This window comes from Daphnia pulex, chromosome 5 (assembly GCF_021134715.1).
Source record: "Daphnia pulex isolate KAP4 chromosome 5, ASM2113471v1".
Taxonomy (NCBI): Eukaryota; Metazoa; Arthropoda; class Branchiopoda; order Diplostraca; family Daphniidae; genus Daphnia; species Daphnia pulex.
Genome location: NC_060021.1, coordinates 3,211,965 through 3,224,868, shown reverse-complemented (window position 1 = coordinate 3,224,868; position 12,904 = coordinate 3,211,965). Strand labels below are relative to the sequence as shown.

Genomic DNA, 12,904 nt, shown 5'->3' with positions numbered 1-12,904 from the left:
GGATCCATTCCAGTTTCCAGATGCCGCTAGTAGACGCCCCACAAAATAATGTAGTCTATTGCGCAACAGTGCAACATATATCAGACTTTCAGTTCGGTATCAGCCTTTGGAGTATCGAGAACTTTTTGTGGCGCATTTAAATTCTGAATTTGACTAATTTCTAGTGTTCTGTGATTATATTTTGGGAAGTTTATGGGTCATAATAATGGCAACAAATAGAACTGAAGAAGATACTTTCGTAGAATTAATAGTAAGTTTGTTATTTTCATTCCAAATCACCCATTATCTAAAAATCTTTTGTCTCAGAAAACATTTTTAAAGGAGTTCACTGAGGGGAAGTTCAGTTACAATTCAAACAAAGATGGTAATAAGTTAATTGGCAGTTGAATGAACTGAATATAGTTATCAATATGTTGCATTTCCTAATATCAAATGTCTTTTGTGTTCACAGAGTGTGAAGCCACATTGAATATGCCCACACATTTGTTCGCTGGTCTGAGAACATCCCAACAAGAGAGGAATGATGGTCTAAGTTTGAAGAGCTTAAAATACTTGGTATGTAAATAAACATTTTGTATTTATATAGCACATGTTAATTCCCAGATGGATGTCGCTTTCCCAGATGGAAAATAATCAAGTAAGCCGGCAGTTTACCTGGAACATGTTACCCACCCTGCTCACTAAACATAAGGATAGTCTATGTTTTTATCTGTTGTTCCAAAAACTGAAGGATCTTCTTCTTCAGTCACAAACAGTGAATGAGTTGTTTCTAGTGAACACTGTATTATTATTGCTTCAGGAGAAAAAGTATGGCCCAGCTCTTGCTGAATCACAAAAATTCACAGGTGTTTTGTTTTTGTTTTTGTTTTAACTTTAAGCAGAGTTAAAAAGAATTAATTGTTAATTTCATTTGTGTCCCTGATTCTTAGTCAATGAACCCCGAGCTAGTGGTTACGAGTCTCAAGCTGCAGCTGCGTCTGCCTTACTTGCCGGCTATAAAACAACTCTTGATTTCCCAAGTTTTGAAGAAAACATACAAGTACTTAAGGAGATGAAGATAACATTGGCATTGATGTTTGCTAAACATCCCTGGATGATTCCTACTTTTCTGGAAGCTTATACCTCCATTCTTATTAAGTTGAATGCTCACGATGAAATTGAATTGTTCTTACGGGGGTAATTTCATTTCTGTTTTCCCGATACGTTCGTTTTCTAATCTGTATTTTTATAGATACGTTGCAAATGATGGCGGAATTGCAAGCGCTATTCTTGCTCTGGAAATAATGAAAGTGTATATTCCCAACGGCACTAAAGGATTAAACATTCACTTTCTTGAGAAGATAGCGGAGATCGACCAAGCAAATCCTAAGGTTTCAAATTTTTCCCTACACTTGTAAGATAATGCCTAAATGTAATCCTTTTATATTTAGGTCTTGGATTTGTGTAAACTTTATTTGCAGTCCGAATTCGAAAGAGACATCAGTCAGGACCGTCTTAAGAAGTGCCTCAAGCTCATGTTTGATTTTCTAGATGCGTATGCCTATCGCACACCGTCTGACGTTGTCAAAGAAGGATGGAATGTAATGGCAAATCTGATGAACAAGATTTGTTTGCAAGGTTTGAAGTTGAATGTCCTAATATTTTGCCTATTTCTATATTACGATATTGTTTCAATTTACAGGAACCGATGTTTGTCTGGAAGCTGTCATTAAAGCTTGGCATCATGACAGAAAGGGGTGGTGGCCATTTTTCCGTTTTTCCAAATTTCCGTCTCCTCTTCCATCTGGTTACGGAGAATTTCTTTGTGATATGGCTACTGTATGTCTGATTTTGGAGTCTCAAGACCACCCTTTCGTAGTTAGCGTTATAAATCTTCCGGAATGCTCCTCATTTCAATCGGTCGTCAGCATGCATCGTTTGTCAGTGTTTCCCGACGTGAAGATGAATTTTGATTCGAAGATTAATGCCCTGATAACGTCAATTCCATTACCAATCTTGCCGCCTTTTGCGTTGTTCTCCGAACCAACTCGAATGGAAGTGAGTGGTGATCAAACAATTTCTGGGAGAGCCAGCACAGATGATACGAAGCAGTTAGCTCTGCAGTTTAGTAATCTGCTTTTAAAATCAAAAGCCATCAAAAAGAAAACGGAAAACAAGTCTTGCGCTAAAATTCGACGAGCTACTACTGCGAATCTGAAGAAGCCCATCGAAGAATTGATTGTCGTGAAAACAGCGCCAAGGTCCAAAAGGAGGAAAAATCAGCGTCGTAAAAAACACCAACACGCCAAAACCTGGTTAGTTTTTATCTGATTAATTGTGTCGTGTAATTTTCAAACACTAATGGCTTTTCTCTTCTGAATAAGTAGCCGAAGGAAAGGAGAATGTTTTGAAGAAAGTTGGCAAAAGAGTTAAAACGGGAATGTCCATCGATGGTACTTTCAAAATTAAATCTTAAGAGAACAGACACCATTTAATCATTATTTTTTTGTATATAGGAGCTCATCCACTCATCCAAGGGCCATCGAAAAAACCCAAAAATGAGTTTTAATTCATCGTCTCCTCTACGCTTTCCTTCTCGTAGAATCAGCTACCACTTCTAGCGTTCCAGTAGATTTCCGGTTCTAAATTACTCCTTCCTTCTTAAAATTAGTGGAGAACTCATCCATTCAAGTTAAATTCCATACTGCCCATTAGTAAGACTGTTACGTTTCGAACAACTCTTTGTACAGTTGACTGCGTCGTAAATTAATTTCATCTCCGTATGTTTCTCATTTGATATCTACTCATCTCATTTCGGCTTAAAGATTTATTGAATATGATAAAATTGTCTATTTGAACAATATGATAAAATTGTTGAACAACAGTTTTGTAATCCCCATATTTTACTTTTTTTTATTAATAATATTCCCGTAGTAGGTTTTTTTTTTTTAATTTTATTTCTCGTGACTTATTCTGTTTTAAACCACCTTTCCATTTTCAAACTATGCGCATCGATCAAATAAGAAATAATGAAAATTCAACAACAAATTTAGACAGAAATTTCAACTTCGCCACGAAAAAAAAAAAAAAAATTGTAGGAATGACAAACTAAATAGCGTTGCCAGGTTGAACAAATCGATTTTTCTCTTGAGATGATATTATTGTTCGTTTTTTTTTCGCTCCGGTTTACATTTTATGAGTAAAAAAAAAATAAATGCAAGTGTAGTAGATTAAAAAATGAGCGTAAAGGATCCTTCCATTTTCTTAATTACTTTTAAGGAATTTAACCTGACAATGGATCCATTCCAGTTTCCAGATGCCGCTAGTAGACGCCCCACAAAATAATGTAGTCTATTGCGCAACAGTGCAACATATATCAGACTTTCAGTTCGGTATCAGCCTTTGGAGTATCGAGAACTTTTTGTGGCGCATTTAAATTCTGAATTTGACTAATTTCTAGTGTTCTGTGATTATATTTTGGGAAGTTTATGGGTCATAATAATGGCAAAAAATAGAACTGAAGAAGATACTTTCGTAGAATTAATAGTAAGTTTGTTATTTTCATTCCAAATCACCCATTATCTAAAAATCTTTTGTCTCAGAAAACATTTTTAAAGGAGTTCACTGAGGGGAAGTTCAGTTACAATTCAAACAAAGATGGTAATAAGTTAATTGGCAGTTGAATGAACTGAATATAGTTATCAATATGTTGCATTTCCTAATATCAAATGTCTTTTGTGTTCACAGAGTGTGAAGCCACATTGAATATGCCCACACATTTGTTCGCTGGTCTGAGAACATCCCAACAAGAGAGGAATGATGATCTAAGTTTGAAGAGCTTAAAATACTTGGTATGTAAATAAACATTTTGTATTTATATAGCACATGTTAATTCCCAGATGGATGTCGCTTTCCCAGATGGAAAATAATCAAGTAAGCCGGCAGTTTACCTGGAACATGTTACCCACCCTGCTCACTAAACATAAGGATAGTCTATGTTTTTATCTGTTGTTCCAAAAACTGAAGGATCTTCTTCTTCAGTCACAAACAGTGAATGAGTTGTTTCTAGTGAACACTGTATTATTATTGCTTCAGGAGAAAAAGTATGGCCCAGCTCTTGCTGAATCACAAAAATTCACAGGTGTTTTGTTTTTGTTTTTGTTTTAACTTTAAGCAGAGTTAAAAAGAATTAATTGTTAATTTCATTTGTGTCCCTGATTCTTAGTCAATGAACCCCGAGCTAGTGGTTACGAGTCTCAAGCTGCAGCTGCGTCTGCCTTACTTGCCGGCTATAAAACAACTCTTGATTTCCCAAGTTTTGAAGAAAACATACAAGTACTTAAGGAGATGAAGATAACATTGGCATTGATGTTTGCTAAACATCCCTGGATGATTCCTACTTTTCTGGAAGCTTATACCTCCATTCTTATTAAGTTGAATGCTCACGATGAAATTGAATTGTTCTTACGGGGGTAATTTCATTTCTGTTTTCCCGATACGTTCGTTTTCTAATCTGTATTCTTATAGATACGTTGCAAATGATGGCGGAATTGCAAGCGCTATTCTTGCTCTGGAAATAATGAAAGTGTATATTCCCAACGGCACTAAAGGATTAAACATTCACTTTCTTGAGAAGATAGCGGAGATCGACCAAGCAAATCCTAAGGTTTCAAATTTTTCCCTACACTTGTAAGATAATGCCTAAATGTAATCCTTTTATATTTAGGTCTTGGATTTGTGTAAACTTTATTTGCAGTCCGAATTCGAAAGAGACATCAGTCAGGACCGTCTTAAGAAGTGCCTCAAGCTCATGTTTGATTTTCTAGATGCGTATGCCTATCGCACACCGTCTGACGTTGTCAAAGAAGGATGGAATGTAATGGCAAATCTGATGAACAAGATTTGTTTGCAAGGTTTGAAGTTGAATGTCCTAATATTTTGCCTATTTCTATATTACGATATTGTTTCAATTTACAGGAACCGATGTTTGTCTGGAAGCTGTCATTAAAGCTTGGCATCATGACAGAAAGGGGTGGTGGCCATTTTTCCGTTTTTCCAAATTTCCGTCTCCTCTTCCATCTGGTTACGGAGAATTTCTTTGTGATATGGCTACTGTATGTCTGATTTTGGAGTCTCAAGACCACCCTTTCGTAGTTAGCGTTATAAATCTTCCGGAATGCTCCTCATTTCAATCGGTCGTCAGCATGCATCGTTTGTCAGTGTTTCCCGACGTGAAGATGAATTTTGATTCGAAGATTAATGCCCTGATAACGTCAATTCCATTACCAATCTTGCCGCCTTTTGCGTTGTTCTCCGAACCAACTCGAATGGAAGTGAGTGGTGATCAAACAATTTCTGGGAGAGCCAGCACAGATGATACGAAGCAGTTAGCTCTGCAGTTTAGTAATCTGCTTTTAAAATCAAAAGCCATCAAAAAGAAAACGGAAAACAAGTCTTGCGCTAAAATTCGACGAGCTACTACTGCGAATCTGAAGAAGCCCATCGAAGAATTGATTGTCGTGAAAACAGCGCCAAGGTCCAAAAGGAGGAAAAATCAGCGTCGTAAAAAACACCAACACGCCAAAACCTGGTTAGTTTTTATCTGATTAATTGTGTCGTGTAATTTTCAAACACTAATGGCTTTTCTCTTCTGAATAAGTAGCCGAAGGAAAGGAGAATGTTTTGAAGAAAGTTGGCAAAAGAGTTAAAACGGGAATGTCCATCGATGGTACTTTCAAAATTAAATCTTAAGAGAACAGACACCATTTAATCATTATTTTTTTGTATATAGGAGCTCATCCACTCATCCAAGGGCCATCGAAAAAACCCAAAAATGAGTTTTAATTCATCGTCTCCTCTACGCTTTCCTTCTCGTAGAATCAGCTACCACTTCTAGCGTTCCAGTAGATTTCCGGTTCTAAATTACTCCTTCCTTCTTAAAATTAGTGGAGAACTCATCCATTCAAGTTAAATTCCATACTGCCCATTAGTAAGACTGTTACGTTTCGAACAACTCTTTGTACAGTTGACTGCGTCGTAAATTAATTTCATCTCCGTATGTTTCTCATTTGATATCTACTCATCTCATTTCGGCTTAAAGATTTATTGAATATGATAAAATTGTCTATTTGAACAATATGATAAAATTGTTGAACAACAGTTTTGTAATCCCCATATTTTACTTTTTTTTATTAATAATATTCCCGTAGTAGGTTTTTTTTTTTTAATTTTATTTCTCGTGACTTATTCTGTTTTAAACCACCTTTCCATTTTCAAACTATGCGCATCGATCAAATAAGAAATAATGAAAATTCAACAACAAATTTAGACAGAAATTTCAACTTCGCCACGAAAAAAAAAAAAAAAATTGTAGGAATGACAAACTAAATAGCGTTGCCAGGTTGAACAAATCGATTTTTCTCTTGAGATGATATTATTGTTCGTTTTTTTTTCGCTCCGGTTTACATTTTATGAGTAAAAAAAAAATAAATGCAAGTGTAGTAGATTAAAAAATGAGCGTAAAGGATCCTTCCATTTTCTTAATTACTTTTAAGGAATTTAACCTGACAATGGATCCATTCCAGTTTCCAGATGCCGCTAGTAGACGCCCCACAAAATAATGTAGTCTATTGCGCAACAGTGCAACATATATCAGACTTTCAGTTCGGTATCAGCCTTTGGAGTATCGAGAACTTTTTGTGGCGCATTTAAATTCTGAATTTGACTAATTTCTAGTGTTCTGTGATTATATTTTGGGAAGTTTATGGGTCATAATAATGGCAACAAATAGAACTGAAGAAGATACTTTCGTAGAATTAATAGTAAGTTTGTTATTTTCATTCCAAATCACCCATTATCTAAAAATCTTTTGTCTCAGAAAACATTTTTAAAGGAGTTCACTGAGGGGAAGTTCAGTTACAATTCAAACAAAGATGGTAATAAGTTAATTGGCAGTTGAATGAACTGAATATAGTTATCAATATGTTGCATTTCCTAATATCAAATGTCTTTTGTGTTCACAGAGTGTGAAGCCACATTGAATATGCCCACACATTTGTTCGCTGGTCTGAGAACATCCCAACAAGAGAGGAATGATGATCTAAGTTTGAAGAGCTTAAAATACTTGGTATGTAAATAAACATTTTGTATTTATATAGCACATGTTAATTCCCAGATGGATGTCGCTTTCCCAGATGGAAAATAATCAAGTAAGCCGGCAGTTTACCTGGAACATGTTACCCACCCTGCTCACTAAACATAAGGATAGTCTATGTTTTTATCTGTTGTTCCAAAAACTGAAGGATCTTCTTCTTCAGTCACAAACAGTGAATGAGTTGTTTCTAGTGAACACTGTATTATTATTGCTTCAGGAGAAAAAGTATGGCCCAGCTCTTGCTGAATCACAAAAATTCACAGGTGTTTTGTTTTTGTTTTTGTTTTAACTTTAAGCAGAGTTAAAAAGAATTAATTGTTAATTTCATTTGTGTCCCTGATTCTTAGTCAATGAACCCCGAGCTAGTGGTTACGAGTCTCAAGCTGCAGCTGCGTCTGCCTTACTTGCCGGCTATAAAACAACTCTTGATTTCCCAAGTTTTGAAGAAAACATACAAGTACTTAAGGAGATGAAGATAACATTGGCATTGATGTTTGCTAAACATCCCTGGATGATTCCTACTTTTCTGGAAGCTTATACCTCCATTCTTATTAAGTTGAATGCTCACGATGAAATTGAATTGTTCTTACGGGGGTAATTTCATTTCTGTTTTCCCGATACGTTCGTTTTCTAATCTGTATTTTTATAGATACGTTGCAAATGATGGCGGAATTGCAAGCGCTATTCTTGCTCTGGAAATAATGAAAGTGTATATTCCCAACGGCACTAAAGGATTAAACATTCACTTTCTTGAGAAGATAGCGGAGATCGACCAAGCAAATCCTAAGGTTTCAAATTTTTCCCTACACTTGTAAGATAATGCCTAAATGTAATCCTTTTATATTTAGGTCTTGGATTTGTGTAAACTTTATTTGCAGTCCGAATTCGAAAGAGACATCAGTCAGGACCGTCTTAAGAAGTGCCTCAAGCTCATGTTTGATTTTCTAGATGCGTATGCCTATCGCACACCGTCTGACGTTGTCAAAGAAGGATGGAATGTAATGGCAAATCTGATGAACAAGATTTGTTTGCAAGGTTTGAAGTTGAATGTCCTAATATTTTGCCTATTTCTATATTACGATATTGTTTCAATTTACAGGAACCGATGTTTGTCTGGAAGCTGTCATTAAAGCTTGGCATCATGACAGAAAGGGGTGGTGGCCATTTTTCCGTTTTTCCAAATTTCCGTCTCCTCTTCCATCTGGTTACGGAGAATTTCTTTGTGATATGGCTACTGTATGTCTGATTTTGGAGTCTCAAGACCACCCTTTCGTAGTTAGCGTTATAAATCTTCCGGAATGCTCCTCATTTCAATCGGTCGTCAGCATGCATCGTTTGTCAGTGTTTCCCGACGTGAAGATGAATTTTGATTCGAAGATTAATGCCCTGATAACGTCAATTCCATTACCAATCTTGCCGCCTTTTGCGTTGTTCTCCGAACCAACTCGAATGGAAGTGAGTGGTGATCAAACAATTTCTGGGAGAGCCAGCACAGATGATACGAAGCAGTTAGCTCTGCAGTTTAGTAATCTGCTTTTAAAATCAAAAGCCATCAAAAAGAAAACGGAAAACAAGTCTTGCGCTAAAATTCGACGAGCTACTACTGCGAATCTGAAGAAGCCCATCGAAGAATTGATTGTCGTGAAAACAGCGCCAAGGTCCAAAAGGAGGAAAAATCAGCGTCGTAAAAAACACCAACACGCCAAAACCTGGTTAGTTTTTATCTGATTAATTGTGTCGTGTAATTTTCAAACACTAATGGCTTTTCTCTTCTGAATAAGTAGCCGAAGGAAAGGAGAATGTTTTGAAGAAAGTTGGCAAAAGAGTTAAAACGGGAATGTCCATCGATGGTACTTTCAAAATTAAATCTTAAGAGAACAGACACCATTTAATCATTATTTTTTTGTATATAGGAGCTCATCCACTCATCCAAGGGCCATCGAAAAAACCCAAAAATGAGTTTTAATTCATCGTCTCCTCTACGCTTTCCTTCTCGTAGAATCAGCTACCACTTCTAGCGTTCCAGTAGATTTCCGGTTCTAAATTACTCCTTCCTTCTTAAAATTAGTGGAGAACTCATCCATTCAAGTTAAATTCCATACTGCCCATTAGTAAGACTGTTACGTTTCGAACAACTCTTTGTACAGTTGACTGCGTCGTAAATTAATTTCATCTCCGTATGTTTCTCATTTGATATCTACTCATCTCATTTCGGCTTAAAGATTTATTGAATATGATAAAATTGTCTATTTGAACAATATGATAAAATTGTTGAACAACAGTTTTGTAATCCCCATATTTTACTTTTTTTTATTAATAATATTCCCGTAGTAGGTTTTTTTTTTTTAATTTTATTTCTCGTGACTTATTCTGTTTTAAACCACCTTTCCATTTTCAAACTATGCGCATCGATCAAATAAGAAATAATGAAAATTCAACAACAAATTTAGACAGAAATTTCAACTTCGCCACGAAAAAAAAAAAAAAAATTGTAGGAATGACAAACTAAATAGCGTTGCCAGGTTGAACAAATCGATTTTTCTCTTGAGATGATATTATTGTTCGTTTTTTTTTCGCTCCGGTTTACATTTTATGAGTAAAAAAAAAATAAATGCAAGTGTAGTAGATTAAAAAATGAGCGTAAAGGATCCTTCCATTTTCTTAATTACTTTTAAGGAATTTAACCTGACAATGGATCCATTCCAGTTTCCAGATGCCGCTAGTAGACGCCCCACAAAATAATGTAGTCTATTGCGCAACAGTGCAACATATATCAGACTTTCAGTTCGGTATCAGCCTTTGGAGTATCGAGAACTTTTTGTGGCGCATTTAAATTCTGAATTTGACTAATTTCTAGTGTTCTGTGATTATATTTTGGGAAGTTTATGGGTCATAATAATGGCAACAAATAGAACTGAAGAAGATACTTTCGTAGAATTAATAGTAAGTTTGTTATTTTCATTCCAAATCACCCATTATCTAAAAATCTTTTGTCTCAGAAAACATTTTTAAAGGAGTTCACTGAGGGGAAGTTCAGTTACAATTCAAACAAAGATGGTAATAAGTTAATTGGCAGTTGAATGAACTGAATATAGTTATCAATATGTTGCATTTCCTAATATCAAATGTCTTTTGTGTTCACAGAGTGTGAAGCCACATTGAATATGCCCACACATTTGTTCGCTGGTCTGAGAACATCCCAACAAGAGAGGAATGATGGTCTAAGTTTGAAGAGCTTAAAATACTTGGTATGTAAATAAACATTTTGTATTTATATAGCACATGTTAATTCCCAGATGGATGTCGCTTTCCCAGATGGAAAATAATCAAGTAAGCCGGCAGTTTACCTGGAACATGTTACCCACCCTGCTCACTAAACATAAGGATAGTCTATGTTTTTATCTGTTGTTCCAAAAACTGAAGGATCTTCTTCTTCAGTCACAAACAGTGAATGAGTTGTTTCTAGTGAACACTGTATTATTATTGCTTCAGGAGAAAAAGTATGGCCCAGCTCTTGCTGAATCACAAAAATTCACAGGTGTTTTGTTTTTGTTTTTGTTTTAACTTTAAGCAGAGTTAAAAAGAATTAATTGTTAATTTCATTTGTGTCCCTGATTCTTAGTCAATGAACCCCGAGCTAGTGGTTACGAGTCTCAAGCTGCAGCTGCGTCTGCCTTACTTGCCGGCTATAAAACAACTCTTGATTTCCCAAGTTTTGAAGAAAACATACAAGTACTTAAGGAGATGAAGATAACATTGGCATTGATGTTTGCTAAACATCCCTGGATGATTCCTACTTTTCTGGAAGCTTATACCTCCATTCTTATTAAGTTGAATGCTCACGATGAAATTGAATTGTTCTTACGGGGGTAATTTCATTTCTGTTTTCCCGATACGTTCGTTTTCTAATCTGTATTTTTATAGATACGTTGCAAATGATGGCGGAATTGCAAGCGCTATTCTTGCTCTGGAAATAATGAAAGTGTATATTCCCAACGGCACTAAAGGATTAAACATTCACTTTCTTGAGAAGATAGCGGAGATCGACCAAGCAAATCCTAAGGTTTCAAATTTTTCCCTACACTTGTAAGATAATGCCTAAATGTAATCCTTTTATATTTAGGTCTTGGATTTGTGTAAACTTTATTTGCAGTCCGAATTCGAAAGAGACATCAGTCAGGACCGTCTTAAGAAGTGCCTCAAGCTCATGTTTGATTTTCTAGATGCGTATGCCTATCGCACACCGTCTGACGTTGTCAAAGAAGGATGGAATGTAATGGCAAATCTGATGAACAAGATTTGTTTGCAAGGTTTGAAGTTGAATGTCCTAATATTTTGCCTATTTCTATATTACGATATTGTTTCAATTTACAGGAACCGATGTTTGTCTGGAAGCTGTCATTAAAGCTTGGCATCATGACAGAAAGGGGTGGTGGCCATTTTTCCGTTTTTCCAAATTTCCGTCTCCTCTTCCATCTGGTTACGGAGAATTTCTTTGTGATATGGCTACTGTATGTCTGATTTTGGAGTCTCAAGACCACCCTTTCGTAGTTAGCGTTATAAATCTTCCGGAATGCTCCTCATTTCAATCGGTCGTCAGCATGCATCGTTTGTCAGTGTTTCCCGACGTGAAGATGAATTTTGATTCGAAGATTAATGCCCTGATAACGTCAATTCCATTACCAATCTTGCCGCCTTTTGCGTTGTTCTCCGAACCAACTCGAATGGAAGTGAGTGGTGATCAAACAATTTCTGGGAGAGCCAGCACAGATGATACGAAGCAGTTAGCTCTGCAGTTTAGTAATCTGCTTTTAAAATCAAAAGCCATCAAAAAGAAAACGGAAAACAAGAGAAGTTTAGGTGCTAAGATAATTTTCCGGTGTAGTTCCGGTACAAAATTAAAAGGATTGTCCATTGAGACAGTAGATGGCGAATGATGTTATAAATTGACTTCTCAACTCAATCATGAGTCAATGTCGAAAGTTACGTTTGCCTGTGTTTATTTTAATTTTCTTTGTCTTTACGGATCAAGTTTCAACTCCAAATGTCATGTAGGTACTAGGGAGGTAAATAATCGTAGTAAGACGCAGACATTTGAATCTCCATTTGATCCCGGTCCAGCATACTAATAAATTTTAATCATAATCATTACCATATCTCACAACAAGAAACATTTTTATTTCTACCTGTAAACTGTCTGTCGGAAAAGCGAGGAAAGTGACGACCGAGCGGTCTGCAGACATCTGTTCCTCGTCGTCTCCCAATAGCAATGCAATATAGTCATTTTGAATCGGCTGATCAATTACTTTAATCAGTTCCGGAGGTTCCGTTGGAGAAACGGTAGCGGTGCATGGAGTAGAACGGTTACCGCAGCATCGAACCATGTGTTTCCTCAGATTGGATTTGCCGGAATACTGTTTATTGCAACCGGGGTGCTCGCAAGGGAAGGTAAGATTGGCAGTATCAACATTATGTCTTTTGGCATGGACATATAAGGTACTCCTCGCTGTAAATTCCGCACCACAATCTACAAGTACGCAATGTTAATAGAGCTATTTCATATTATAAAAATAAAATGAACTTACTTTCAACAGGACAACGAAACATTTTCATTCCGCGGTGTTGACTAAGAAGATGCTGCTTCAGATGTTCTGATCTCAAGTAAGCTTTATGACGTTCATGGTGTGGGCATTTGAATGGTCGTTCATTCTTATGAGTCCGCTGATGTCGGCTAAGCTTGCTTGGCGTTCGGAAAGCCCATCCACAGCCTCG

At 36.4% G+C, this 12,904-nt stretch overlaps 5 protein-coding genes across 8 annotated transcripts; 4 read left to right on the top strand and 1 right to left on the bottom strand.

Moving 5' to 3' along the window:
- The first annotated feature begins 58 nt into the window (after window positions 1-58).
- On the top strand, window positions 59-2,864 carry LOC124193530. Of its 2 annotated transcripts, none has more exons than XM_046587396.1 (10): window positions 59-250; window positions 307-364; window positions 452-555; window positions 623-845; window positions 930-1,176; window positions 1,232-1,370; window positions 1,431-1,617; window positions 1,682-2,294; window positions 2,367-2,432; window positions 2,496-2,864. In XM_046587396.1, exons 1-9 carry the CDS (start codon window positions 206-208, stop codon window positions 2,410-2,412), a joined length of 1,662 nt encoding a protein of 553 aa, XP_046443352.1. In that variant the 5' UTR covers window positions 59-205; the 3' UTR covers window positions 2,413-2,432; window positions 2,496-2,864. The 2 variants fall into 2 exon arrangements, with proteins under 2 accessions (XP_046443352.1, XP_046443351.1); XM_046587395.1 differs by having other exon boundaries at window positions 71-250; window positions 2,364-2,432.
- Window positions 2,865-3,341: 477 nt separating this feature from the next.
- On the top strand, window positions 3,342-6,139 carry LOC124193532. Of its 2 annotated transcripts, none has more exons than XM_046587399.1 (10): window positions 3,342-3,525; window positions 3,582-3,639; window positions 3,727-3,830; window positions 3,898-4,120; window positions 4,205-4,451; window positions 4,507-4,645; window positions 4,706-4,892; window positions 4,957-5,569; window positions 5,639-5,707; window positions 5,771-6,139. In XM_046587399.1, the coding sequence occupies exons 1-9, from the start codon at window positions 3,481-3,483 to the stop codon at window positions 5,685-5,687; spliced, it is 1,665 nt and encodes a 554-aa protein (XP_046443355.1). In that variant the 5' UTR covers window positions 3,342-3,480; the 3' UTR covers window positions 5,688-5,707; window positions 5,771-6,139. The 2 variants fall into 2 exon arrangements, with proteins under 2 accessions (XP_046443355.1, XP_046443356.1); XM_046587400.1 differs by having other exon boundaries at window positions 3,345-3,525; window positions 5,642-5,707.
- Window positions 6,140-6,616: 477 nt separating this feature from the next.
- LOC124193531 lies at window positions 6,617-9,414 on the top strand. 2 transcript variants are annotated; one of them, XM_046587397.1, is made up of 10 exons: window positions 6,617-6,800; window positions 6,857-6,914; window positions 7,002-7,105; window positions 7,173-7,395; window positions 7,480-7,726; window positions 7,782-7,920; window positions 7,981-8,167; window positions 8,232-8,844; window positions 8,914-8,982; window positions 9,046-9,414. In XM_046587397.1, the coding sequence occupies exons 1-9, from the start codon at window positions 6,756-6,758 to the stop codon at window positions 8,960-8,962; spliced, it is 1,665 nt and encodes a 554-aa protein (XP_046443353.1). In that variant the 5' UTR covers window positions 6,617-6,755; the 3' UTR covers window positions 8,963-8,982; window positions 9,046-9,414. The 2 variants fall into 2 exon arrangements, with proteins under 2 accessions (XP_046443353.1, XP_046443354.1); XM_046587398.1 differs by having other exon boundaries at window positions 6,620-6,800; window positions 8,917-8,982.
- Window positions 9,415-9,893: 479 nt separating this feature from the next.
- LOC124193533 lies at window positions 9,894-12,278 on the top strand. Its single transcript, XM_046587401.1, has 8 exons — window positions 9,894-10,075; window positions 10,132-10,189; window positions 10,277-10,380; window positions 10,448-10,670; window positions 10,755-11,001; window positions 11,057-11,195; window positions 11,256-11,442; window positions 11,507-12,278. Exons 1-8 carry the CDS (start codon window positions 10,031-10,033, stop codon window positions 12,067-12,069), a joined length of 1,566 nt encoding a protein of 521 aa, XP_046443357.1. The 5' UTR covers window positions 9,894-10,030; the 3' UTR covers window positions 12,070-12,278.
- On the bottom strand, window positions 12,268-12,904 carry LOC124193534 (zinc finger protein ZXDC-like). The gene is made up of 2 exons (XM_046587402.1): window positions 12,718-12,904; window positions 12,268-12,659 (listed from the first exon to the last, which is right to left on the bottom strand). The coding sequence occupies exons 1-2, from the start codon at window positions 12,743-12,745 to the stop codon at window positions 12,268-12,270; spliced, it is 420 nt and encodes a 139-aa protein (XP_046443358.1). The 5' UTR covers window positions 12,746-12,904.